The 27,459-nt window shown below is 65.6% G+C and overlaps 1 protein-coding gene across 1 annotated transcript; it reads left to right on the top strand.

Moving 5' to 3' along the window:
* Positions 1–2,712: 2,712 nt before the first annotated feature.
* On the top strand, positions 2,713–25,870 carry CUNH1orf159 (chromosome unknown C1orf159 homolog). Its single transcript, XM_070407342.1, is given in 14 exon segments — positions 2,713–2,880; positions 7,457–7,600; positions 8,093–8,151; positions 8,535–8,679; positions 16,275–16,401; positions 19,943–20,184; positions 20,333–20,408; positions 22,539–22,625; positions 22,883–22,948; positions 24,863–24,997; positions 25,191–25,216; positions 25,298–25,309; positions 25,311–25,329; positions 25,697–25,870. Coding segments are annotated over 14 exon segments (1,404 nt in total). The 3' UTR covers positions 25,795–25,870.
* The last annotated feature ends 1,589 nt before the right edge of the window (positions 25,871–27,459 follow it).

The following is a 27,459-nucleotide window of genomic DNA, read 5'->3' as shown; positions in this document are numbered from 1 at the left end:
ACAGACGCCCAGCCTCCTGGAGCCCTGGGAGGGGGCCCGCCTGGCCCTGGGGTCTGGGGCGGCCCTGGCCTGGCAGGTGGGGAGGCCTCCCCCGCAGGCTCCGTGCGGAGCAGACAACACCGTCCCGACAGCATCGCCCGCACGGGGCCCTCCGGGGAAGGACACGCCGGAGGCTGAAGACAGCAGACCGGGCTGCCCACCAGGGCCCGGGACAGGCAGGCCCCACCTCGGTCACCCTGGGTGCTCTCCTCCAAGAGGTCATTCTGAGTGACAGCAGCGACGCCACCCCGCGAAGCCGCGCCCTCTCCCTCCAGGGGCAGCGCCCCTGCGTCTGAGTCCCAGGCACCAGGGCAGTTCCCTCCGAGATTCAACCAATTGAGGATAAAGATCAGAGTGTGAGCATTCCGAGCTGGAGCCCACGACAGGCCCAGAGTTCTACGCTGGAGGCGCGGCTGGAGGCGCGGTGGGTGGCACCCAGAGGTGACACCTGGGGGTATTCGTGGCGGCTGTATTTATTGAAGAAAATGCGTGTACAAACGGACCTGCAGCTCAACCGTGGGTTTTCACTGGTGGTTCTGCAAGAATCGTCAGGTGAACTCGTCACTTCTCACCTATGTCTGGTCCCCTCGAGTCACCTGGACCCCTTCCCTCCATGGGGGCTGCACCGAACCCCCTGTTATGGCTAAACTGTGTCCTCAGGGATCATAGGGCAGCCCTGACCCGGTGCCTCAGAAGGTGATGGTATTCGAGCATGCCAGAGGTCAGGGGTCAGGGACACCCCATTTACCCGCAGCATCGGGCTCTGGGAGATGCGTGACGAGGGTCACGATTCAGGGAGCCTGGTGGCTGTGCTGGCATCTGCACCCCCACACTGTCTGCTGAGGGAGGAGGACGGAGGCATTTGAACACCATGTGTCGGCCACAGCCCTTTCTCAGGAAGCCGGGGAGCTCGCCCCCCACACAAATGAGGAAGCCCCCACAAAAACAAGACGGGTCCGGGGAAGTCCACCCAGGGGAGAGGCGGAGGGAGCCCTCAGGACGAAGGCCAGGTCGGCCTGGGTCCGGCCTGCGCACACGGGGGTCCGCCAGGGCCAGGGAGAGCTCGGGCGCCCGCAGGGCCCACGGACACCCCTGTGTTCCACTCTGAGCCTCGGGGAGAGCCTGAGGGCGTCTCGGTCGCGAGCCAGGAGAAAACTCAGCGAGCACAGGGACGGTGAGGCGATCGACGGCCAGGGAGACCCCTGTGTGCCGGCTGGCGGTGCCACGCGAGCCGCCCGCGTGAACGCGTGCAGAGCAGCAACAGTTACCCTTGACTTTGTGGAAACACAGGACCCAGGTGTGGACGGCGGGGAGCGCGAGGAAGGGAATGCCAGCAGCTGCCTCCGGTGAACTCGATAGGTGACGCCTCACACAGGAGCTCTGGAAAGCCGCCCCCCACCAGGTGGTCCCACGAACTTGGTAAACAGCACAGAGCTGTCTGCAGGGCCGCGTGGGTGGGAGGCTGTCTGTCCAGCCGCCTACAAATGTCTGCCTGAAACTCATGCAGGTACAACTGACTCAGCAGGAAATTAACATTTCAGTGGGCGCAGCCCTGGCCGGTGTGGCTCCATGGGTTGGGCCTTGTCCTGTGCATGGGGAGGTCCCCGTTCTATTCCTTGTCAAGGCACATGCCTGGGTTTCGGCTGCATCCCCAGTAGGGGGCGTGCAGGAGGCAGCTAATCGATGTTTTACTCTCGCATTGATGTCTCTCTCTCTCCCTCTCCCTTCCTCTCTCAAAAAATCAATTTAAGCCCGGCCGGCGTGGCTCAGTGGTTGAGCATCGACCTATGAACCAGGAGGTCATGATTCGATTCCCCATCAGGGCACATGCCCGGGTTGCAGGCTCGATCCCCAGTAGGGGGCGTGCAGGAGGCAGCCGATCAATGATTCTCTCTCATTGTGGATGTTTCTCTCTCTCTCTCCCTCCCCCTTCCTCTCTGAAATCAATAATAAAATATTAAAAATCAATGTAAAAATCTCAGATAAATAATAACTCAGCGGATGCCGACCCCGTCGTCCCGGCCTGGGCCTCCCAGGTATCGGGACTCGGCTGTGAGTTGGCTATTGTCTCAAGGAGAGGTCTCCCATCACCTCCCTCACTCGTCGGCCCTTCCTGCTCTGACCACATTCCTCTGGGATTTCCATCATGGGACCACACCCCCACCATGTCCACCTTCCCGGTCAGGCAGGTCTCCATGGCAACGCTCCCATTTTGCTACGTGACCAGCTGCCCGTGGAGCCGTCCGTGTCTTAGGCCCCATCTTGCTTCGTTGGTGCCCCCCATGGACCCTGCCCCTGGGCTCAGAGCCTGGGGGGGACTGACTCCAGCTCCGGGAAGGAGGCTGGTCCTGCGACGAGGAATCCCTCCCCCAGGTGTGCACGGGGCACGCGAGTCTGGTTTCACGGAACGAGCTCGGTTTCCCGGCCAGAGCTTCCGACCTTGCCCCATCAGGAAATGTGAATCGGGGACCGGCCGCTCCTTCCTGCTGGGCCCAGGGTGCTTTGCCCGCGAGCGGCCGGGTCATAATTAGGTCCCATGGGCAGTTGGGTTCCTGGCAATCATCTGCTGCTACCGGAAGCTCAGTAACACCCACAAATGGCACAGAGGGCCGAACCCCAACTTCCCCGGGAGCTGGGAGCCCCCCGGGCCTTTCGTGCAGACACAGGAACTGAATGTCCAGGGGCCGTGGGGCCGTGGGGCCTCGGGTGGCGGCTGCCTGCGCGGCCCCTTGGCCAGCCTCAGCTTCCCAGCTGTTCCAGAAGCCCCCAGTGTGCGCCGAGGCACGCTCGCCCCACCCCAACGAGGAGCAGGCATGCTCGCCCCACCCCAACGAGGAGCAGGTACCCTCACCCCACCCCAACGAGGAGCAGGCACACTCACTGCACCCCAACGAGGAGCAGGCACGCTCACCCCCACCCCAACGAGGAGCAGGCACGCTCACCCCACCCCAACGAGGAGCAGGCACGCTCACCCCACCTCAACGAGGAGCAGGCACGCTCTTTCCTGGAGCCTGCCAGGCCCCAGCCCCCGGCTCCCCGCTGGGACGCCCGAGTCCCTGATGCCACCGGCAGCTCCAGGGTGTCCCAGAGACGACCATAGCTGGACGGCAGCTCAGACAGAAATGCTTCAGAATCGGGGGGTGGGGGTGACCGCCGACCCCACAAGACACACTGCACCCCGAGGCTCCCTGTCAGCCTCAGTCCTACCTGGTCCGGGAGGACGGGCCGGCCACGGCGACGAGGCTCCGGGCGGCGTTAGCGGCCTGGCCGGCAGGGAAGGCGGTGGAAACCTTTGCCTGGTACAGCGGCCCCGCAGCTCAGCCCAGGAATTCCGCGTTGAATAATTTTTAACTTCTGCTCCAAGGGAAAACCAGGTTTGTGTATCGTGTCTGTCTGCACAGGAATGCCAAGGGCTTTCCGTTCAAAGTAAATACGTCAGGACAACAGGGAGGCTGCCGTGGGGAAAAGAGAGAAAAGAGGAGAAAAAACAGAAAAGGAAAGTGGTCAGGGGGCGAGACGGGCTGCCCCCCTCGCTGGAGGGAACCGGCAGCATCGAGGGTGGAGCACCGGCTCCCCCAGCCCGGCCCCCGCCGCCCTGCGTGCCCGGCCCCACATCCCACCCCAGTCCTGTCCTCATCCTGGGCTCCGGCCGTGACCCCGCGGCTGGACGGGCAGAGGCCACACGGAGCTCCTGTGGGCCCTGTGGCCGCGACGGGGGGACGGACAGCCTGGCGCCCCTGCCCGAGTGACGGGCACATGGTGCTGGGAGAGGCAAAGCCCGAGATCAGTTCCCCTTTGACCTCAAGTTTCTCCAGCTCTAGGACAGCCTGAGCCCCTCATGTGCCCCCGGGGAGACCCACATATCCTCGTGGGAGGGTGCTGGGCCCCTAGGGGACGTGGCATCAACCCACGCAGAGGACGGGTCCAGGCAGCCACGCTGGAGAGAGCTCCGGCCTGGCCCTCCGCACCTGGCCTCAGCGCTGTGGAGGGAGCCCCGTGGGCTGCAGAAGCTGAGCCTGGGAGGCTTTTCTCCAGGCCCCCCAGGAACAAACCTGGGGACATACGTGGGCGCAGGGGACCTCTCGGGGCCGGCGTGCCGCAGGGTGTCACAGAAAAGAGGAAACGGCCGAACTCCGGCGAGGCCACAGGGAGCCCTGAGGATCGAGGGGCGTGTGTGGAGGTGCCGGGCACCTGCAGGTCCACACACAGCTCCGTAGGGTCCCACCCCCGGCCACACCGGCCTGGCCCGGCCACACCGGTCCCACAGCCCCCACGCGCCAGGGCTCTGGCGTGAGAGGCCGTCCCGGTGACGCTAACGGGCTGGGATTCCCCCCCCGTCCCCGCAAGGCCTAGGCCTCCCCTCCGGGACACTCCGCTCACAGCCTTTGCTCCCGTCCTCACCCACGAAGGTGGGCACCACACACTGGACACAGCCCTTCCCGACACCCGGGCATCGGGTCCCCGCGGGACCGTGGGGAGGGGCCCCGAAGCGCCGGCAGGTGTCAGCCGCGAGATGTGGGTTCTAACGTCCTAAATGCTCGCACTGTTCTCAGGGCGGAGGCTCGGGAGGAGGGAACACGGACCAAGATTCGGAAAAGGGAGCGGGACACGCGGTGGGAGAGAGCTGAGCCCGCCCGGCCCGTGGGGCTCAGGGGTGGAGCGTCGACCTGTGAACCCGGAGGACACGGTTCCATTCCCGGTCGGGGCACACGCCCGGTTTGTGGGCTCCATCCCCGCAGGGGGGCGGGGGGCAGGGGTGCAGGAGGCAGCCAATCAATGTTTCTCTCTCATCATTGGTGTTTCTCTCTCTCCCTCTCCCTTCCTCTCTGAAAGCAATAAAAATGTATTTAAAAATAAACCTGTGCAAAAAGGGAGAAACGGGAGCGGGAACACAGGGCGGGAAAGAGCTGTTGCCCGCGTGGCCGACTCCCAGGTTCCCTCGGAAACGTGTCACACGGGAGGGAGGCCCCTCGGCCGGGAAAGTGTCTGACACCAGAGGCAGAGACTCACAAGCCAGGGCAGAACGAGGTCAGTCTATGCAGATGCTCGCCCGGCTCTGGGTGCCGCGCCCACTGACAGAAACAGGGGGGCCGCACAGACCAGACGGGTGCACCCCAGGGCGCAGGCTTCCTGCCGGCACTAACCACAGCCTTTTCAGGGGACGCTGCCGCCACCGCCCAGGGAGGGAAGCAGAGACACCCCCCCCCCCCAGGGTCGTGTTCGTGAGCTGGGACCAGGAGCCGCTGGTACTGGGCACTGAGGCTGCCACAGCCCAGGGCAGCCTAGGGCGTGGGAGACGGGGGTGTCGTCTGCGGCAACAGGCAGACCAGGAAAAAAAGGTGGGGGTCCTAGGGAAGTGTCCCCAGCAAGGTCAACAGCCAGGGGGGAGTGGGCAGAGTGGACAGGGGTGAGAGCAGGGTGAGTGCAGAGGGGCAGGTGTGGTGGTGGGCACACGTGTGTGCATGCATGCCTGTGTGTGAGCATATAAATCTGTGTGCAAATGTGTACCTGCAATTATAAGTGTGTGAGAGCATGTGCACATGTGTGAGCATACATGTGGATGTGCATCTGTGAGCATGCTTGTGTGTGCACCTGTGAGCATGCCTGTGTGTGAGCGTGTGCACCTGTGTGCATGCCTGTGTGTGAGCGTGTGCACCTGTGTGCATGCCTGTGTGTGCACCTGTGAGCATGCCTGTGTGTGAGCGTGTGCATCTGTGAGCATGCCTGTGTGTGCACCTGTGAGCATGCCTGTGTGTGAGCGTGTGCATCTGTGAGCATGCCTGTGTGTGCACCTGTGAGCATGCCTGTGTGTGAGCGTGTGCACCCGTGAGCATGCCTGTGTGTGAGCGTGTGCATCTGTGAGCATGCTTGTGTGTGCACCTGTGAGCATGCCTGTGTGTGAGCGTGTGCATCTGTGAGCATGCCTGTGTGTGAGCGTGTGCACCTGTGAGCATGCCTGTGTGTGCGCATGTGCACCTGTGTGCATGTCTGTGTGTGCGTGTGCACCTGTGAGCATGCTTGTGTGTGAGCGTGTGCACCTGTGAGCATGCCTGTATGTAAACGTGTGCACCTGTGAGCATGCCTGTGTGTGAGCGTGTGCACCTGTGAGCATGCCTGTGTGTGAGCGTGTGCACCTGTGAGCATGCCTGTGTGTGAGCGTGTGCACCTGTGAGCATGCCTGTGTGTGAGCGTGTGCACCTGTGAGCATGCTTGTGTGTGAGCGTGTGCACCTGTGAGCATGCTTGTGTGTGAGCGTGTGCACCTGTGTGCATGCCTGTGTGTGCGTGTGCACCTGTGAGCATGCCTGTGCGTGAGTGTGTGCACCTGTGAGCATGCCTGTGCGTGAGCATCTTCCACATACACACAACCAGGCAGGTGACTGAGGAGCAGGTCCAGCCCTGGGCCCTTGGCCGCTGGGGACACAGTGGCCCTTGGCCGTGAAGGCAGTGCCAGGAGAAGCCCCGCAGGGCCCAGGCCATCACAGTACAGGGGCCTGGGAGCCACAGGGCCCACACCAGCCAGGCGGTGCCCTTCACCAGGTGCCAGCCCCGCTGAAGTCCCAGGGCCCAGGCCTGGGGGCCAGGAGGTCCCCCCACAGCGGCTCTGGAGATGAGAGGGCCTTGCCACCCACACTCAGGGCCCTGAGCTCCTTTAGCCCGGAAGCTGCACTCACAGCTGACCGCCTCCTTTCCCCCCAGAGGGGAGGGCGCCCGGTGCCGCGTCGGGTGAGCCAGGAGCCGACAGGGCCTTTTCCTTCTGAAATGAAGTGTGGCTGCAGCGAGCCCGCGGGCGGGAACCTGTGACCGTCCCAGCCCGCCTGACCACAGGAAGGGCCTGGGCTGGCGGTCTGGCTGCGGGGCAGCTGGTGGGAGCGGGAAGGGGACACGCTGCCCCCTCCATGTCCGCCTCCAGACACGACAAACAGCACGAATGTCCAGTGTGGGCTCTCAGAGCCGCCACCTGGGCAGCCAGGGAGGCACAGCTCTCGGAAGGGCCACCGGGCCATGAGCCGGTGGTGGGAGGCAGACCACAGGTCACCATGGCTCACCCAGAAGTCACCAGAGATCACCCACGGGTCACCAATGGTTCACAGGTCACCAGAGGTCACCCAGAGGTCACCACAGTCACCCACTGTCGGGTGGGTGGAAGGACGACCCCAGCCCTGACCCTCCTCTCACGTCGCCGCAGCGGACACGCTGGTGTGTTATTTACGTCTCCGGACACGTCACTACAGCAAATGTAACATAAACAAATGTTGGCTAAAAACCAAGGAGGCCCTTTCCACGCGAGACGAGGTTGTATTTCCCGTCGTCATCATTACTTCTCTCCGACCAGTGGTGCTGCGTGTGCGATAGACCGGCCCTGTGGCCGAGTTCGGGACAGTATCTGCCTCGTGTTCTGTCCTGTTTCCGGTTAGAATTCCAGTGAGAGGTGGGGAGCCAGCACCGGGCAGGTGACCACCACACCTGTGTTCCCGGCCTACACTGACGCCACGCAGGGGCCAGGGAGGCTGGCAGCTCACTGCACACTGGCCCTGGCCCCCTCGGGGCTGCCCCCCGTGGTGAGGGGACCCTGCTCAGAGCTGCGGCTCCCGTGGTCCCTCCTGGGCGCTGTCCGCCCCCCCCACACACACACCTGCCTCCTTCTCACAAACCGACCACACCTGGCGGGAGCCTCCTGGTCCTGGGAGCGGCTCCAGGGGCTTCGAGGGCTCCTGCTGCCTCGCGGGCGGAGGTGCTTTACATTTGCACCGGACGGGAGGGTTGTCTTTCGCGGGCGGGTGCCCCGTGCTGGGACCAGGCTTGCCGCTCCCGGGAGGGCCAGCGCTTCGGAGGAGTGTGGGCCGGGCTCCATGTTGCCCACCCAGCACCTTGCCCCAGGCCCAGCCCCAAAGGGCAGAGGAATTCAGTCTTGACCAGGTGGGCGGCCCCGGCTCTCAGGATGGGCACCCGCCCAGGAGATGCCCAGAGGACAAGGCAGGAGGTGTCCTCACCTGGGGCCCGAGTCCTGGATACACACTGGCCACCTGGGCCACCTCCGGGGCCCTTCCCAGCACAGCCAGCAGCCTGGGGTCCCCACCGGACATCTCTCAGCGCCCACGGCCCCTCCAAGGTGAGCAAGGCCTGGGCTGGTGCCACCAGAGAGGCCTGCGGGGCCCCCAGGGGGACACAGCCCACCCCGTCCCTGCACTGCTCTGGGGCAGGGCACCCACACGGCGCCCGAGGCCGTTGGCGGGCTGGGAGGCCTGCCCCCCTGGCCGAGGCCGCCCACCGGTCTGGGCCTCACCAAGCTGCCCCCGGCGTCTTTCCAGACCACAGCCCTGTGGGGTGGAGGCCCCAGGCTCTCCCCGCAGTCGCCTTCCCTCCTATCGCACCATCGGCACACAGAGGCCGCGCAGGACACATCCTGGCCGCTGGCCCAGCGCCCGGCTCGGGCTCGCCACGCCCTCCGCACAGGGCGGGTGCCCACAGGACCTCTCCACCGTCTCCTGCCAGGTGGGCCGTCTTTGCTGAGTCCCAGGAAACCGGAAGTCCTCCAGCCGCCCCTCCTCGCCCCACGCCTCCCCCCTGCCTGGCCCGTCGGCCCGTGGGGGCTCCTCGACGCCTGGGCTGGGACGAGCCTTTCGTGGCCTTCGTCCCGGTGAGCCCTTCGTGACTAAATACATATTTGCCCAGGGCAGGGCTTGGTGCCCAGGATTCAGTATGAAATGGGCCTAAAGTCGGAGGATCCCTTGGCCGCCCTGCAGGGGCCCGGGCAGCCGTGGGGCGTGGGGGGCGCTGGACCTGGGGTCCCACAGCGTGCCGGGCTGACCCTCGGGCACGCTGGCATGGGTGGAGGCCAGCACAGGGACGCCCAGCCCTCCCCACGCTGCATCCGTTGCTAGAAATGACCCCGGGGTCGAGCCTGAGGGCAGCGGGCGGGTCTCAGCTCCTGTGGCTGAGCTGCGTCCCCCAGGGCGAGACAGGCTGTCACCCTTTTACTTATTTTTTAGTATGAAATTTACCGTTTACTCTTTTAATGTCTAATTAGGAAAAACTCGCCACCTAAGACACCTGTAAACGTCAAGAAGCTAAGAAAAAAATCTAGCTTTGCCCCATATGCACATGCGTGTTGAACAGGTTAACGCGTCCGCTCCGTGTCAGCTATGGAGACATGTCCAGGCCTCGCCTCGCCCAGGGGCCCCTCGGACGGAAGGCCTGGCGGCTGCCACAGCTGTTCCCGCAGAGTGAGAAGGGGGTTATGTCCGGGAGCACACGCTGCACCTGAAGGTTTGTCTTTACTTTCAGTAAAGCTGAACTCGGAGCAGGGAGGTGGGTGAAACAGCTAATGTCACAACCTACGTGTTCAACCTCAAATCAGCCTCGACCCTTTTAGAACCAACCCCGGCGGCGCCTCCCCACCCCGGCCCGCGTGGCTCAGGTGCGGGGAGACGCCCGGGCACCGAAGGCCTCGGGCTCAATCCCTGGTCAGGCACAGGCCCAGCTTGTGGGCTCGATCCCCAGCGGGTGTGTGGGTCTCTCTCACCTCAATGTTTCTCTCTCAAATCAATAAAAACAACATTTTTTAAAAAGAAAGTGCCATCCCATCACTTTCTTCAGGTGCGTCCCTCAGCGGGGAGGGGGCACACAGGGTCCCAGAGCGGGGACCCTCCTGGTGCCTGGGTTACGGCGGCCGCGCCAGGCCAAGGCCCCTCAGTTCGGTTCGGGTTGGGTTTTGGAAGACACTCAGCTGGGTTATGGGTTTGTTCGTTTGTGCTGAGGGAGCAGCACGGGGTTGGTTAAGAGAAGAGAGAGGAAAAGACACAGATTCCTGTTGTTCGTCCTCACCGGAGGATATTTCCGATTGATTTCTCAGATAGTGGGATGGGGGAGACACACCGATCGGTTGCCTTCCCACCCACCTTGACCAGGCGGGAGCGGGCCTGCCACCCAGGCACGTGCCCTTGACCGGGATCAAACGCGGGACCCTTCAGTCCACAGGCCGACGCCCTACCCACTGAGCCAAACTGGCCAGGGCTGCACATTCTGTTTTTACTTAACTGTTTAACTCCTGAGACAAGGCAGGGCCCTGGAGCCGGAGCCGACGGCCCACAGCGCCTCCCACAGGGCGGCCTCTCGCCATGCCGCGCGTGGCAGCGGTTCTCAACCTGTGGGTCGCGACCCCTTTGAGGGTCCAACGACCCTGTCACAGGGGTCGCCTAAGACCATCCTGCAGATCAGATATTTACATGACGATTCATCACAGGAGCAACATGACAGCTATGAAGTAGCAACGAACATAATGTTATGGTTGGGGGTCACCACAGCATGAGGAGCTGCATTAAAGGGCCGCGGCGTTAGGAAGGTTGAGAACCGCTGTGCCACAGGGATGTGGGGTTTTCATGGGAAGAGCTCCCTGTTTGTGCTCATTCTGTCGCTTATGTCTACGTCATGAACTCACTCCTCCAGCCCCCCCCCTCGGCCTGCGTCCCCGCGTCCCCGCAGCAAGAGTCTGGGCTGATTTTGTGCCCGTTGGCTGGGCCTCGGGCGCCCGATACGTGGTCAAACGTTATTCCGGTGTTTGTGGGAGGGAGTTTTTGGATGAGATGAACACTTAAACTGGTGGCTCCCTCCTGGGGGGTGGCCCTCACGCTGGGGCGCTCGTCATGGTCCTTGGACTCAGACAGGAGGGACCCCACTGGCCGACCCTACCAGGTCCCTACCAGGGAGCAACCCTAACAGTACATCCCGGCGCCCCATCTGTCCTGTGTCTCTGGGGAACCCTGACTGCGGTTTTGAGTGAATGACTTGGTGCGTCTGGCGCCTCCTAGTGGAGCAGAGGGGATGTGGTGAGTCCGTGGCCATGGGCGTGGGGGTCCCCAGGGTCAGAGGAGCTGGTCACCCTCGCGGACCCAGAAGTCCACCAGAGACGGGACTGTCCTGGGGGTGGGGGCGCCGTGGAGACAGAGGGTCCCCGAGACAGGAGGATGCTGACACCAGAACAGCAGGGCCCAGCTGCTCCCCGGCCGGGAGGTGTGATGACCGGGCTGACGTCCCCTCTGAGGTGCTGGTGAGGGTTTGGGGGACCCCAGGGCGCTGTGATTTGGGCTTTTGGTGCCTGGAAGGCGGAGGCTCAGGTCGAAGGCGGGTCCCTTTTCCTCCCAGGGAAGGGGCTGCCTCTGCGCCAACCCCAGGAGCACCCCACACTCCTCTACGGGGAGGGGCCCCCATTTCAGCGCCTCCCCGAGGAAGGGTCCAGGCCCACCTTCCTCCCCAGGTCGGAATGGCGGAGGGGGGTGGGGGCAGCACCCAAAGTCCAGGTCAGCTGCCCCCTGGGCAGGGGCGCCACCTGCAGGCCGGCTGGAGAATTACAAGGGACTGATCCTCTCATCTCCCCAGCACTGGGGGGGTGGGGGTCCCAATACCCCCAGCTCTGTGGTGAGGGTGGGGAGCGTGGGGTCCCAATCCTCCCAGGACTGTGGGGGGTCCCCATCCCCCCCAGGACTGTGGGGAGGGCGGGGTCCCACCCCCCTGGCACTGTGGGGATGGTGGAGTCCCATGTCCGAGCTCTGTCCCTGACACCAGCCCGGCAGACTGAGGGTCGAGGTCACCGGGCCCCAGCCAGGCACTGGCCGAGCCCCAGACACAGCCGTGACCTGGCCACTCAGCCCACCACGAGGAGGCGCTGCCCGGGGACCACAGGCAGGAGACTGGCTTCCCGGAAAGGTGGGTTCTGGGAGGTTCTGGCCAGGCCGATGTGCACTTGGGACCCAGGAGCCCGGCCTGGCAGGCACCCCCGGCCCTGTCCCACCAGCCTTGCGGCTGCCTAGAGGCCTCTCCTCCCAGTTCACCAGGTGACCCTCGGCTTCTCGGGGCTCGGGGTGCCCCCGGCCCCACCCCGCAGACCCGGGCACACTGCTGTGCACCAGGGTCCTGCTGGCGGCCCCGGGTGAGTACCCCAATCCCATCCCCCCCACTCTAGAGGCAAGGACGGGGTACCAGCCGGGGGCAGCCAGCGGCGTCTCTAGCCTACCTGCGTTCCCTCCTGAGGCCTGAGCTGGCGGTGCTGCCCTGGAAACCGGCCTGGTGGGGAGAACGGGTGGGGGAGTGGGGTAAACACAGCAATTAGGGCCGCCCTCCAATCTGGCAATGAACTCGCTGATAATTGAGCCTCCCCCAGCATCTGCCAGTGGGAAGCACTAAGGACCTTCACCTGCTCCTCCCTGGGCCGAGTCCCTGCAGGTGGGGGTGGGGGGCTCCGGGGTTGGGTTACAGTGCCCAGCTCTCTGCGCCCGAGGGGAGTCAGGGCTGCCTCCTGAGTCTGCTCACGCCACGTCCCACAGGCGGGAACGCTGGGAAGAGCTGCGTGGACAGCGAGCACCTTCCTAGTAACTAGGAGCAGAGGAGTGGGCCCCGGGAACAGCACGGTAATTGAGGAGCAGGGAGCCTGGAGCCCGGCCCAGGCACGCCCCCCACACCCCCACCCCACCCCACCCCACCCCACCGCCTTCCTCGGTGATGCAACGGAGGCCCAGGGGGCGGGGGGGGCGCTGTTTTCCGAGGCTCAGGCTCCTCTGGGCCCATCCTGGCCCCGTGCGTGCAGCTGGTCCCGGCTCTGCCCTGAGCCGCTGTGGCTTCCCCTCTTTCTGAAGCTGCGGGTCACCCAGGGGCTGCAATCCCTTTGCTCCAACAGCCATGTTACAGGAACGGGCCGAGCACAGAAACCAAAGACCCTAGCTGACATCAATAAAATTTATTTAAAAATAAATAACAAACACAGGTTTGTTTTTCTAAAAGAGAAGAAACTGAGGATACGGTTAAGAATCTTCTCATGGAAAAGCCTGGCTCCACGGTGAACTGCAGCCAGCTCTGCGGCGAGTCCCTCACAACACAGACAGGAAGTTCTGAGCTAATTAATCCTTAACTTGGACGGTGTTAGCAAACTGTGTGCAGCAACACGGAGACAGGATACCGTATCGTGACCAGATGGGGTTCCCCCAGGAACGGAAGGTTGGCTTAACAGTAGAAAATCAATGTAATTCAACCCAAGAACGAACTAAGAAAGAGAAACCATATGATCACCTCAATAGACTTTTAAAAATCTTTTTATTGATTCCAGAGAGGAAGGGAGAGGGAATGAAAGATAGAAACATCATTGATGAGAATCATTGATCGGCTGCCTCCTGCATGCCCCCTACTGGGGATCGAGCCCGAAACCCAGGCATGTGCCCTTGACCGGAATCGAACCCGGGGCTTTAGTCCTCAGGCTGAGGCTCTTTCCACTGAGCCAAACCAGCCAGGGCTTCGATGGATGTTTTTAAAAAGTATTTGAGAGTCAACATCTGTTCCTGATTAAAAACAAAAACAAACAAGAGCCCTCTCGGCCCTGTAGGAGGGGAGGGACCCTCCCCAGCTCAGGAAGGTGAGGATCCCGGGGCCTCGGACGGAGGTATGGGCGGGGCTTCAAGATCCCCCTGCACAGCCCTGGCTGGTGGGTCAGTGGTTAGAGCACCTGTCCTTGCCCTGAGGATTCCCAGGTCCCGGGTTTGAGTCCCAGTCAAAGGCACGTGCTGGGTTGCAAGTTTGATCCCCCGCCCTGCTGGGAGGGGGAGGAGGCAACCAATCTATGTGCCTCTCTCACATCAATGTTTCTCCCTCTCTCTCTCCCCTCCCTCCCTTCCACTCTCTCTAAAGTCAATGGAAAAAATATCCTTGGGTGACGATTAACAAAACAAAACAAAACAAAAAGAAAGAAACTCCTGCACAGAAAGATAAAGGAACTTTATTGTTCATTTCAGGAGCTTTATGGCCAAAAAAAACACCTTAAACTCCAGGCTTTCAACAGACCCCACAAAGACCCCTGAACCTTTGCCTTCCTGTGTCCACCAACCCTGAACTGCCACCGGGACCGTGTCCAGTCCTAACCAAGCCTGCTCCTCACCGAACACCACAACCCGGCCCAGCCCGGCCTCTGCAGACTCAGTCCTCTGCCCTCAGCAGCCTCTCGCCCAGGCTTCTCTGGTGGAGCTTCAGGGAGCCTGGGCTCGACCTTGCCGAGAAGCCCTGAGTGACCGATTTGTGGTGAACGGACAGGTGACGCTGGGGAGGTTCCGGGGGGGAACCACGGCCTCAGAAACAAATCCCACGAGGCCGGGACCACTGCGTCCCCGGGTCTTCAGCAGCAGCCCAGGAGGAGGACACGGCTTGGCTCCTGGACCCGGAAAGTCCTTCTGCGATGCGTGGCAGGCGCAGGAGGCGCCTTAGCAGACAGCAGAGCGAGAGCCGGGACGCAGACGGGATCAGAGTGCTCAGAGGTCCCGGGTCGGGGCCCAGGTTCCTCCTGTTCACGTGAGCTTCACCTTCCCGGGCGTGACTGAGTTCTCCGGCGTGTTTATCGCCGCCGTCAGTCACATCATTCTGAAAACCTGCTGCCGTCAGAGACCAGCTCATGCTGGTCGCACACGCCCGTTTCTGGTGGTGTCATTCCGAGGCCAGAGGCCTGAGGGGCATCCTGGAACCGAACCTCCCGCTGCCAAGGAGAGAAACCCAGCAGATGCTGAACCCCCGCTGAGCAGTCACACCCACTCTCCCTCCTGACCCCATCCCTTTGCTTGGGGAACACCTCGTGCTGAAAGGCTGGTGCTCTGTGGCTGCTGAAAACTCTGGCCATTCCAGCTGGAGACGATGTCCTGAGACGGCATCGAGAGGGGGGTTGAACCCCCAGGACTCGGCCGGATGGGCATCCCAGAGCCAAGGAGCCTGGGGCCGGGGGTGTGGGCAGGTGCCGGCTGTCCTGCGGCCCCCATGGTCTAGCACACCTGCAGCTCCTGGCCCTGATGGCACCCACCTCTCACCCAGACGACCTCAGGGATGCTGGTGGAAACGTGGTGTCATTCTAAGCCGGATCTGGAGACAACATCGAGGCCTGCCACAGGCCTGAGGGACATCCCTTTCATGAGCACAATGTGACTCACTGAGAGGAGAGGCTGTCACTTTTGTCCAGGGTGGCTCAGAGGCCGAGCCTGAGACCACACATGTGGAAATTCCACCCACTTTGGTGCCCTGTTGGGACAGAGCCAGCCCAGGGGGCGAGTCCTGTCACCTTGACCCCATGGTCTTGGGACTGATTGGGGCGCACTCCCTCCCGGGAGTCCATGGGGTGGAGCTTGGGCGGGAAGAGGAACCAGTCCGACCAGCTTCACTAGCTCAGAGGAACCCAGTCACCCGTCTGCTCACAGTCCCGTGGACGTGGACGTGCGTCAAGACCTGCAGAGCCTGTGTAACAGTCTGCACGGTGGTGGCCCCTCCCTGGTCCAGGCCAAGCCACCAGCCCAGACACTGCTCTCCAAGTGGCCCTTGAGGAAAACTGGCTCCGCCCGAAACGCAGAGGGCAGCGCCTCTCTTAGGATGACACCCCCCGGCACACCCAGTGCCCCTGCCTGCCTGCTCGCTCTGGGGGCCAACCCCACCCCCAGGGAAGGTATAACCAGGCTGGACACGAGAAGGGCAGTGGTCAGTCTCACTGTCTTTTCTCCCAGAAGCTCCTTGGCAACCCCTTCCCCCGGGGCGCTCTGCATGCCCAAGGGAAGTTTGACCAGGCACCGCGATATCCTGTTTCATCTGACCCCACAGAGGCTCCACATCACCCCCCAATCCCGTCTTGGGCTTCAACATCAGGAGCCCCACGCGGAGTGAACGTCCCTGCCCAGCTTGGCGGGACCCGCGCGGGCCTCGCAGCCAAGCGTCCGAAGGGTCTGGGCTGGGAAGCCTCGGATTTTGCAGGCGCCACTCGGAGACAGTGAGCGTCACCAAGGCGCTCAGTAGCGAAATGGGTTAGTCCGCGTGCTCTCCCATCCGCTCAGACAACGGCCTCCGCACATCGGCCACACGGCCCTGTGCTGTTACTTTCTCTAGTGGAGCCGAGGGGCGGCCGGCGCCAGCGTCGCTTCGGCCGCAGGCGGGAGCCTTCTATCCGCGCCCGAAACCGGGTCAGAGCTGCTGTCCTGCCGCCGCCGGGCTTTCCGGTCTCCTAGCAACGCCAAAGACCGTCCGCGCGCGAGGAATCCTGGGCAGTGTAGTTCTCCCCTCCACCTTCTCCCTCCCTAGCCCAGTACAGGGCCCGGCGGCTAGGACCGCGGCGCCCTAGACTACACTTCCCAGGTCGCTCCGCGCGCGCCTCACACGGCCTCGCGATAATCCTGTAGCGGAACCCACCTGGCCAGAGTGGGCTCTTGCGAAGACCGCCGGGAAGTGTAGTTCGGGGCTGGTAGTCTCGAGCCCTGGCACCCGGGCTGTGGCAGCGGTGAGACTACAAGTCCCAAGGTGCTCGGCGCGACCACCTGGAGGGCGGGGGGTACGAAAGAGGAACCCAAGGGGCGCCGGGGTGAGTGAAAGGCTGGGGGTGGGCGGGCGGCGGGCCCGTGGGGCAGGTCAGGGGCGGGAGCCTGGGCGGCCTGGAGGCGCAGCCCCGAGGTCGGGGCAGTCTCGGGGCGGGGCGGGGGCCGGGGACCGGACAAAGGGCCCGAGGGAGCCCCCGTAACCAGACTTGGGGCCCCGTCCCGAGCCCCCCGGGCCTCCCACGGCGCCCGCTGCGCCGGACCGTCGGGACCTGCGGCCTCTTCCCCGGGGTTTCCGGGTTCATCGCCCGACCGCCCGGGCTTGGCCGAAACGTAGGTTTCGCCGTCGCAGCTGAGCGTCGTCGCCTGCGGACGGAGTAGATGCTTTAGCTCCGACGTGATGGAGACCAGGTGGTTCGGGTACGATTTTTACAGCATTTCAGGCAACAGCGTCTGGCAAATGCAGTTTCTGCCCGAAGCCGTTTGTGACCGAGCCTGTAGCCGCCTCGTCCCATCGAATTCGCTTTTGTTCCGCGTGGTTCTCAGGGTCGCCGCCGCCGGGACGGCAGCCTTGGCCTGCCCTTGGGGTGTCGCCGCGGGTCCAGCGGGTCCCACCGGCCTCGCTGTGCTCAGGAGCCGCAGGAGGAGCCAGAGCCGGGATTGCGCAGAAGCCCTTTCCTGGCGGGCGCACCCCCCCCCCCGCCCCCCCCCCCCCGCCCCCAGTCCCTCCGGAAAGCAGAGCAAAGGGCTGTCCCGGCGGGTGGTCCCCAGTGGCCGCCCCACAGCCGCCCCCCTAGGGCCCGGCCTCGCCCACAGCCCCTTGCCCAGGGTCATCTGAGGACACGTGGTCTCCGCGCACAGGTGCCTGTGATGGTGGTCAGCACGCAGATCCCTGGGGGTGGACACCCGAGCGCCGGGCAGCGGGCTCTGCAGTCACAGCCCAAACTTCAAAAAGTCGGGTGCTGCCCTGGCCGGTTTGGCCCAGCGGATAGAGCATCGGCCGGACTGAGGGTCCGGGTTCGATTTTCAATCGGGGCACCTGCTGCCTCCTGCACCACCCCTACTGGGGATCGCTCTCTCTCTCCCTCTCTGAAATTAATAAAAAACATATTAAAAACACTATTGATTGGCCTTAGAGAGAGAGAGGAGCGGAAAGAGAAACATCCATTTGCTCCACTTATGCGTCCCCTGACCTGGGATCGAACCCGCAACCTTGGTGTACGGGATGACGCTCTGACCAGCTGAGCTCCCCGGCCAGGGCCCGAACCTTCCCCCTTACGTCCAGTCAAGCGTTTGACAGCACTGAGTTCTCTCTCAGCAAGTCGGAGTTGTAGGTGGAGAAGCACCTGTTAGGGTTGCTTTGCGAGTGGCTTTTCACACCGGCTCCCTTTGCTGCTTAGCCGACCAGCCGAACCCACACGGACGGGCGACGTCCCGCGGGCCGGCACATGTGCCCAGCAGTGGGAGAAACAGGTGCTTCCACACGTCCCCCACGCCCCCTCCAGCCGCAGCGTCCGGAAGGCGGGGCGTGTAGGTGGGGTCCCCCTGCTCTGGGTGGACGCCCAGGAAAGCCTTCCTGTTGGGGAGCCTGTGCCCATGGTCGTCGGGCCAGGACCCAACCCCTGACCAACTGACCAAAACCATCCCAGTCGGTTACCCTTCCTCCTGACGCGTTTAGAAGCGCCATGACCTGACGGCGGTTCTGAATTGAGACCAGTTTCCCTAAGGAAATAAGAATTGGGAAGAACCAGTTCCATTTAAATTCCCACCGGGTTTCTCTTGACCGTGTAGATGTCCTTTTACCAGCTATTTGGCTTCTTGGGTCCAAAATAGAAAATGACTTGGATTTATCCAGTGGTTTTGAGGTGTGGTTCCCCCACAGTGGCCGGCACAGGCAGGTTCGACCAGTTCTGACCCCTGCGTCGGGCTGTGGAGCTGTGCGCCGATGGTGCTAGGACACACCCTGTGGTCCCGGGGTCTCCTGTGTGGGCTGAATGTTTGCGCCCCAAGTCCCTAAGGCGAGCCCTGGCCCAGGGGGCGGGGAGGGGAGGCAGAGGCGGGGCCTGTGGGAGGTGGTGAGGGAGCCTGGAGGTCTGGGGGGGGTGCAGGCGGGATCAGTGCCCTGGGAGGGGAGACCCTGCCCTGGCTCACCTACCCGGAGAGGCCTGAGCGCACGGCGCGGGGACCGCCTGGGAGTCAGAGGGGCACGGCCTCCTCCAGGCGCTGGCCTCGGGCCTCCTGCCCGACGGAGAAGCAGGCGCTGTGGCTGCTGTGGCTGGAGCGGGAGCCGCAGCGGCGAATCCCTGTCTCGAGCGCCCACCCTGACGGGACTGGTTTCTGCAGCCGCGCCTTAGTTTCCCGTGAGAAACCTCATTTTAATGGATTTGATGGTGCTGCCCTCTGTCCGGCTCCGGTTCCTGCGTCGCCGCTCACTCCTCCTGGGGACGAGCTGATGGTGCTGCCCAGACTCTGGTGGGATGGGGTGCAGGGGGCTTCTCCGCGTTGGTCCGTGTGACCGAGGGTGTCCCGTTTCCCTGTGACACGCCCCTGTTCCCCTGTGACACCCCCCATGTCCCTGTGACACCCCTGTGTCTCTGTGACACGCCCCCGTTTCCCTGTGACACGCCCCCGTTTCCCTGTGACACCCCCCGTTTCTCTGTGACACCCCCCCCGTTTCCCTGTGACACACCCCTGTGTCCCTGTGACACGCTCCCGTGTCCCTGTGACACACCCCGTGTCTCTGTGACACGCCCCCGTTTCCCTGTGACACCCCCCGTTTCTCTGTGACACCCCCCCTGTTTCCCTGTGACACACCCCTGTGTCCCTGTGACACCCCCCGTTTCCCTGTGACACCCCCCGTTTCCCTGTGACACGCCCCCGTTCCCTGTGCGGACACGAGGCTGAGAGCCGGTTACTTGCACGTTTTTGCACTCGCTGCCCTGAGCACCTCCGTCTGCTTTTCTGCCGAGTGCACGGTGTTCCTAGCGGTGACGTTCCTACGAGAAAACACTCGCCTGCCATGTGCCAGGCCGATGGCTGGTGGGGCCCTCCCGGAAGTTGGCGGGAAGTTGCTAAAGTTTGTCTGGCTCACGCTGGTCGTGTGGGCCTGGCTGCATGAGGGATGCGACCGCTCGGGCCCTGAGTCCCACGGACACGGAGGTCGGTGGCGTGCTCGGACCCATGCTTGGTGTGTGGCTCGGTCCCGTCTGTCTTGCTCTGTGTTCCACCCCCCAGAAGGCTCTCTGCGGGGCATGGGCCTGGGCCTGACCTTTGTCCCCTAGTGATGTCCTTCCCTCTCCTGTGAAGAAAGTGGGGTGAGACCAAGGGTCCCTGTGACACGCTCCCCAGAGGCACCCTCCCACCCAGCAGGTCCGCGTCGGGTTTTACCAGACCCAACGAGGTGATGGGCGGCCAAGCCGGGCCAGAACTCACGTGCAAGGACGGCTCCTCACCCCTTTCTGCCCAGCCCTCCTCCCTCCGGGAAGCTGTGCCAGGGGGGAGGGGGGACCGTCCGAGCCCAGTCTCGTGGGACCTGGAGCACCGGAGGCCGTGACCACCGTGGGCCTCACCCGGCACCTTGATTTGCAGGCCTCAGACCTGGCCGTGAGACTCCGGGCAGCTCAGCACCCGGCCGCAGAGCGCGAGGCTGCCAGGAGCTGGATGTCTGCAGCTCGCGTTCTGTGGGGCCAGGCCAGGTCCCCCGCGCCCGCCCGGCAGCCCCGCGCCCCGCTCTGCTGCAGACCCTGCGCTCCGGGACATGGCGCTCCCCGCGCGCCCTCCTCCTGGCCGGCCTCCTGGCGGAAGTTGCCAGCAAGTCCTCGGACAGCGCGGTAGGTGCCCTGCCCTGTGGCCTGGGTGCCAGGAAGTAAGGTTGGAGCCTGCGGCCCAGCCCCTCCTGGAGGCGAGCCCTTCCACCTCCGTGCCCCGCACGCGCCCTGGGCCACGGGGTCTGGGAACTGACCGTCCGTTCCCTTCCAGGGCCAGCCGTCCAAGTGCTGTGTGGACGTGGTGGACGTCAACACCACCTGCCCCGGCGCAAGCCTGTGTGGCCCAGGTGAGCGTCTGGCCTGAGCCTGTGCGGCTCTCACACAGCTGGGAGGGCAGGGGGCGCGCAGACCTCGGGGAGATGGGAGGGCTCGAGACCGGAGGGGTGGCCCCATGCAAGCCTCCCTCCTGGCTGGTGGGCAGGGCCCATGGGAGACGGATGCTGAGCAGCGGGCGGGGGGGGGGGGGGGGGGCGAGAGGCCGGCTCTGCTCCCAGGGAGGCCCGGCTGCCCTGAGAGCGGCTGAGTGAGGGAGGCCAGTGGGCTCGGCACGGAGCCTCGAGAGGAAGTGGAGGGGCACCTGCTGTTTTTAAGTGTCTCGAGCTGAAAATTTTTATGTCAAAGAGGCATGTTTTAGGCGACACAGTCTGGCTTCCTTCCGTCCCTCATTTGACATTGTACCTTCAGGGGTTCACACACTGTAGACATGAGCAGACAGGAGCCGCCTCGGTCGGCGCCCAGGGTCTCCGTGTGGGGGGCAGTGTGGCAGGTGGCTCCCCCAGTGAGGCCTCTGCAGGGGGTGGGGGAGCAGGAAGCAATGCTGTGGAGAAGAACGAGGAGGCCGATGGAGCAAATGCAAGCCCAGTTCCGTGTCCAGAGAGCAGGCAGCCGAGAGAGTGTCCAGACACTGAGCTCCAAGCCGCGTCGATGCGTTCCTGCCGCTGCCTGCATGTCTGACGGCGCCGGGGGCTGTGGCCTTCGGGCGGCTCGCCCGGCAGCAGGCGGGAAGGCTGTCCACGCGTGACCGTCCGGGACTTCAGGGCGTCCGGCTCTGTTCCCGGGGCTCCGGCCAGGGCAGGTCTAGTTCTTAGTGACCCCTCGTCAGGGTGGGAGAGAACTGGAAACGCCCGCGTGGAAGCTGTAGGCAGGTCCGGGTGGACGAGGAGATCGCGATTGCGTCCGTTCCAGGCACGAGCACCTCCGCCGTGAGCAGGCGGAGCCGCAGGCACACGGTTAGTTCTCCGAAGACGACTTCTGCGTCACCCCTGCTGCCAGAGGTCACGGGCTCGCTCGCTGCTGGCTGGCTGCTCGCGTGCGCTCAGCGGGGCTGCGATGCCACGGAGCGTCTTCTGGGCTGTGTGGTGGGACCTTTTCACAGAGCGTCTCAGGTTGGACTTTTAAAGCTGAGGACTCGCCATCGACTGCGCCGCGGTGTCGGTAGATCTGGGTGAATCCTCTGTCCTCAAGGCCCCGATCTCTGGAGAGGCCTGGCCCTGCTGGGACCGGCCACCCCCTCCCCCTGAGAGTCAGGGCCAGGTGTGTCCAGAGGGCCTGTTGGCCCCTGAGTCGGCCTCACTCCTTCAGCGTGTGGTCGCGGTCCTGGCTCCCTCGGGGCTGCCCTGCACCCACCGCACAGCGGGCTTCTTGGGAGCGTCGTGGTGGCGCCAGGCCCCTCCTAGGCCTCCTGCAGCCGACCCTGGAGCGAATACCGCGGCCTCCCCACAGCCCTCCCCCCAAGACGCCAGGGGAGGGAACAGAGCTCCCCATGTTCACAAGAAGCTGGCCCAGCACGGCGCGTGGGAGCTGGCGCTGGTCACGGCTGCGCCCATGTTCCCGTTGGGGCCCTGCCCTCACTGGGAGCCACAGCAGCAAGGCCTCCCTCGCTGACCCCTCCGTGGGTGAAACGTCTGGAAGGGCATTGAGAGGGGCCTGGCCTGTGGCTGTCCCCAGCTCGGCCGTGGCCAGCACTGCACTCCGGTCGGTCGGCATGTGTTTGCTCAGCCTCCGTGCTGAGAGCTGAGGGAGCTAAGAAATAATCACAGTGAAGGACCCAATCCCTGCCCTGAAGGGCGCAGCTGGCAAGACGGGCTGTCCATCGGCCACTGGCCGGCAGGGCTGGCTGCTGGTGGCGGCTGGCGGGTGTGGGGGGCTGGAGTATGTGGGACCCAGTGGAGGGGCAGGGCCAGCGGAGGCCACACTGCCGAGAGGAGGGCAGCCGCCCAGGCCTGGAGGGGTGGCCTGAGCCTGGAGGCAGGGCTGTGCTGGCGGAGGCCGTCCATCGTGAGGCCACAGCACCGCCTGCTTTGGTGACGGCTCTGGGACCTGGCGCTCCAGCCTCTGGTGCCGCCTTGACGTCCAGGCGGGGAGCGAGCTGTCACAGCTTCGCCCGCCGGGCCGTCCTCACTGCCTCTGTCGCACAGGCTGCTTCAGGCGCTGGAACGCGGACGGGAGCGCCAGCTGCGTGCGGTGCAGGAACGGGACCCACAGCAGCTCCGAGTGCAGAGGCCGTAGGTTGCTGGTCCCTGTCCCCTTCCCCACGCCCACCGCCCACTCTCCCCGAGGCCTCCGCTCCGGGCCTTGCCTGTCCCAGGGCAGTGGGGCCCACCTCGCCCGGCCCCCTCTCCTCGCCCCTCCCGTCCGACAGCTGTGGCTGAGAGCTGTCTGCCTCCCGGTCACACCCGCGACCCCTGTGGACTGTGTCCGGCCCCAGGGGGTCCTTCCAGGTCCCCCCGCGGGGCCCGCACTGACCGGAGTGCTCCCACAGTGGCTGGCCAGGGCACGCAGTCCCCCGCCAACAGGAGCACAGGGACGCCGGGGTGGCCGAGTCCCGGTGAGTGCGCTGGCTCCCAGGCCCGAGCAGGCCTCCCTCAGGGCGGGGGAGGGGCATCGTCGGACCCAGGCCCAGTGCCGACCCGACCATGGTGCTGGCCAAGCAGGGCCATGTCCACGTCAGGGCCCGCCCACCCCAGCCCTGGGCTCTGCATGGAGAGCAGGCCCACTGGGCCTCCCCGTGCATCTGACGGTCCTGGCAGGGGAGCCCTTAGAGCCACGCATCCACCCTCTGCCTCCCTCCCAGCCCGCCAGGCCCCTTGTCCATGAGACCGGGATGTGTGTTCTCAGTGGCCGGAGGACACCCAGGTCCCGCGCTGCCCCCTGGCTCTGCTAGGACCGGGGCTCGGAGGGTGCAGACACTGCGCCCAGACAAGGGCGCCTCAGCTCCGGGGCCCGGGGCGGGCACAGGACCCCTTACCTGACGCCCGCTGGGCCACTGCAGTCAGGCAGGGCTGGGACAGGAGGGCGCGGCCCCTGGACGGAGGGCGAGGCCTCCCTGAGCGTCTCAGGACCAGAAGGAAGTGGCGTGTGCTGCCCTGGCCTCGAGGCTGGCGGCCCCGGGCAGCCCACTTAGGTGCCCGCCTGTCACCAGGCTGGGCCAGCAGCAGGCGCGAAGGTTGTCCGATCCCACCCTCCTCCCAGCTCCTCTGTGGCCCTGCCTCCTCCTGCGGCAGGGTCAGAGTCACCGCCACGGGGGTCATGGCCCTGCCTGTGCCCCTCCCCCAGCCCGTGCCCCTCCCCCTGCCTGTGCCCGTGCCCCCTCCCCCTGCCTGTGCCCCTCCCCCTGCCTGTGCCCCTCCCCCAGCCCTGCCTGTGCCTGTGCCCCCTCCCCCTGCCTGTGCCCCTCCCCCAGCCCTGCCTGTGCCTGTGCCCCCTCCCCCTGCCTGTGCCCCCTCCCCCTGCCTGTGCCCCTCCCCCAGCCTGTGCCCCTCCCCCAGCCTGTGCCTGTGCCCCCTCCCCCAGCCTGTGCCCCTCCCCCTGCCTGTGCCCGTGCCCCTCCCCCTGCCTGTGCCCCTCCCCCAGCCCGTGCCCCTCCCCCTGCCTGTGCCCCTCCCCCTGCCTGTGCCCCTCCCCCTGCCTGTGCCCCTCCCCCAGCCCTGCCTGTGCCTGTGCCCCCTCCCCCTGCCTGTGCCCCTCCCCCAGCCCTGCCTGTGCCTGTGCCCCCTCCCCCAGCCTGTGCCCCCTCCCCCTGCCTGTGCCCGTGCCCCCTCCCCCAGCCTGTGCCCCTCCCCCTGCCTGTGCCCGTGCCCCCTCCCCCAGCCTGTGCCCGTGCCCCTCCCCCTGCCTGTGCCCCTCCCCCTGCCTGTGCCCGTGCCCCTGCCTGTGCCCGTGCCCCTCCCCCAGCCCGTGCCCCTCCCCCTGCCTGTGCCCGTGCCCCTCCCCCTGCCTGTGCCCGTGCCCCCTCCCCCAGCCTGTGCCCCTCCCCCTGCCTGTGCCCCTCCCCCAGCCTGTGCCCCTCCTCCAGCCTGTGCCCCTCCCCCAGCCTGTGCCCCCTCCCCCTGCCTGTGCCCCTCCCCCAGCCTGTGCCCCTCCCCCAGACTGTGCCCCTCCCCCAGACTGTGCCCCCTCCCCCTGCCTGTGCCCCTCCCCCAGACTGTGCCCCCTCCCCCAGCCTGTGCCCCTCCCCCAGACTGTGCCCCTCCCCCTGCCTGTGCCCCTCCCCCAGCCCTGCCTGTGCCCGTGCCCCCTCCCCCAGCCTGTGCCCCTCCCCCACCCTGCCTGTGCCCGTGCCCCTCCCCCTGCCTGTGCCTGTGCCCCCTCCCCCTGCCTGTGCCCCTCCCCCAGCCCTGCCTGTGCCCGTGCCCCCTCCCCCAGCCCGTGCCCCCTCCCCCAGCCTGTGCCCCTCCCCCTGCCTGTGGGGCCCCCTCAGGCCCAGGCGTGGAAGGAAGGGCTGAGGGGTCCTTGCCTGCAGGGGGCCCTCGAGTGGCAGCCTCCCTCTTCCTGGGGACCTTCCTCCTCAGCTCGGGCCTCATCCTGGCCGTGGCCGGCTTCTTCTACCTCAAGCGCAGCAGTAAACTGCCCCGGCTCTGCTACGGGAGGGACAGAGGTGCGTCCTGGCCGCCGGATGGAGGTGGGAGGTGGGGCTCGCCTGGGGCCACCCCCCCCCCCCCAGTGCAGGTGGGAGATGTGGCCTGAGCCCCGGGGAGGGCACTGCTGGCAGGTGTGGGGGAACCTCTGCAGGGTCCACAGCCCCCCCCCCCCCCGGGACCCCCCCAGTGACACCTGTGCTCTTCCCACAGCCCCCGCCCTGCAGCCCAGCGAAGCCGTAAGTCACGTCTGCCCGTGTCTGTCCTTGTGTCTGTCCCTCCGTGCGGCACCCCCAGTCTCACTGTCCTCTCCTTTCAAGGCCGCGATGATCCCCCCCGCCGCAGTCCTCAGGTACGTCAGCCCTCGCTGCCTCCAGGGCCACAGCAGGGAGGCCGGGGCCCCACGGACGGCCAGGTCCCCTAATCAGCCAGGGCTTCCGTGCCCTTTCCCCTTCGCTTCTGAGACACGGACTCTGTCGGAGAGGAGGGGGGAGGGGGAGGGAGAGGAGGGGGGAAGGGGAGGAACCCCGCATGGGGTCTGGGGTCACCCCGCCTCCCTGGGTTGGCCCTTCCGAGTCCCTGCTCTGCCCCCGAGGCCTGGGGCCTTCACTGCTGGGTCGGGCGGTCCTGCCTCTGCCGGCCCCAGGGGTGCCAGCGGGTCGGCTCACACCCCGCCCGCCCCAGGCCCCACGCTGACCCACCTGTCTCCACCGTTTCAGTGCGGAAGCCGCGCTACGTCAGGCGGGAGCGGCCCTCGGACAGGGATGCGGGCCCCACTGCCCTCTCCTTGGTGGAAGCCCGGGTCAGCAACGTCTGACAGGCTCGCCTTCACTGCACCCCGCCCGCCCGCCCGACCGACCGCCCGCCCGCCCCAGGGCAGGCTGTGCCCCTGAGGCCTCGATGGGCCTGGACTCGCCTGGCTCAGCTCTCGGCCCCAGCGGCAGGCGCGAGGTGGCCTCAGCCAGCTTCCTGCGCTGCTGCGTCCTGCCCACGGCCGCTCAGCGTCAGGGACCACAGCAGGCGCCCGAGACTGGCTGGGAGCCGGGCTGGGAGGGTCTGGGCCTCAGGAGAGACAGAGACCGCCAGGCTCTCCCTGCTGCAGTGCCTGCCGGACGCTCTGCCCTCGGAGCCCAGTGGTCAGCACCTTCGAAGGCAGTGAGACCGGGGCCATCGGGTGTTCCAGCCGGTGTTGGACGGGTGGGGACAGGACCTTGGACCGGCCCTGAGGCCGCGGCACCTGCAGGGCTGTCCTGGGCCGACCCCCAGCCCATGACCCCTGGGTTCCAGGAGCTGCAGGTGTTTCCTGGTTTCCTGCCGACTTTGGTCTCTTTTTAAGCAGAAACTCATTTTGTAGGAAAGTCTGCTCCCCACACCAGGGCCCACGCCTTCGGGCTCCATCCCCCAGGACACACGTGCCCGCAGCGCTGGGCTCGGGGCCCGGCCCCGGGATGTGTCCTCCAAGGCCCCTTCGCCCGGACGCTGCCTGGGCGTCTGGCCTTGTGACCTGCGGAGAGAGGAGTGTTGTGGCCACTGCCCGCGCTGGGCTCGGCGCCGGCCGCAGCCCACAGTTCCTTCTTCAGTGTCCGTTCCACGTCGGGGGCCGGAGGAGGCCTCGTGGTCAGCCTCCCGAGCCCTCTGCGTGGCGATGTCCGTCCAGCAGCCGAGAGCAGGCAGCCACTGAGCACCTGGACCAATAAACACCCTGTCCTCACCACAGGCCTCTGTCCTGAGCCGGCGGAGGCCCGTCCAGCTGCTGCCCCTCTCGGGGATGGAGAGGGCGAGAGGGGGAATGGAGGAGAGCCCTCCACAAGGACCAGGACCCCTGCCCCAAAGCCTGCGCCCCGGCCGGCGGGCGAGTTCCTGCACAGACCCACCATCGGGCCTTCTGGGCGAAGGGCCTGCTCCCAGCTGCCTCAGGCAGGCAGGACGCCCAGTGCCCCGTCCATCGGGGCTGCTGCTCGGAGGGCTTTTCTGTAACAGGAGCTGCTGGTGGGCAGCGTGGAACCCAGGGGTGACCAGGGGCCCCTGCACAGGACACCCCTGGCCCAGGAGGCGTGACCAGTGGGCAGTGCCAGCTGGAGGGGCTGGTCAGCAGGGGACACTGTCCGTTTGCAGCAGGTGACTAGCCACGGGGGCCAGGGCTTCACCCCAGAGCTGGCCCGACAGCCCTGCCCAGCCCATGTCCACTGTCACCCGGATGGCGGACACCTGCTCACCTGTGCCTGGGACACCCCCCTGAGGTTTATGGCTCTCGGCAGGGGGCGGGGGGGGCGAGGGGTGTGCACAACCAGGGGCTGCAGGGAGGCTCCCTGGGCTCTGTCCTTCGTTCTGGGGATGGTGCCCAGGAACCGCCTGCCCTGCCCGTGGCCAACAGCCTCCCAGGGCCAGGCCCTGGCAGGGAGGGACCCCCCCCCCCCCCCCCGTCCCTGAGCTGCGCTCTGCCCACTGCCGGGAGGGAGGGAGCCTGGCCAGACTGAACCAG

Source organism: Myotis yumanensis, unplaced genomic scaffold, assembly GCF_028538775.1.
Source record: "Myotis yumanensis isolate MYYU_CA2020_CCGP unplaced genomic scaffold, mMyoYum1.0.hap1 SCAF_2, whole genome shotgun sequence".
NCBI lineage: Eukaryota > Metazoa > Chordata > Mammalia > Chiroptera > Vespertilionidae > Myotis > Myotis yumanensis.
Note: the sequence above shows the minus strand (reverse complement) of the source record. Positions and strands in the feature narration are given on the sequence as shown.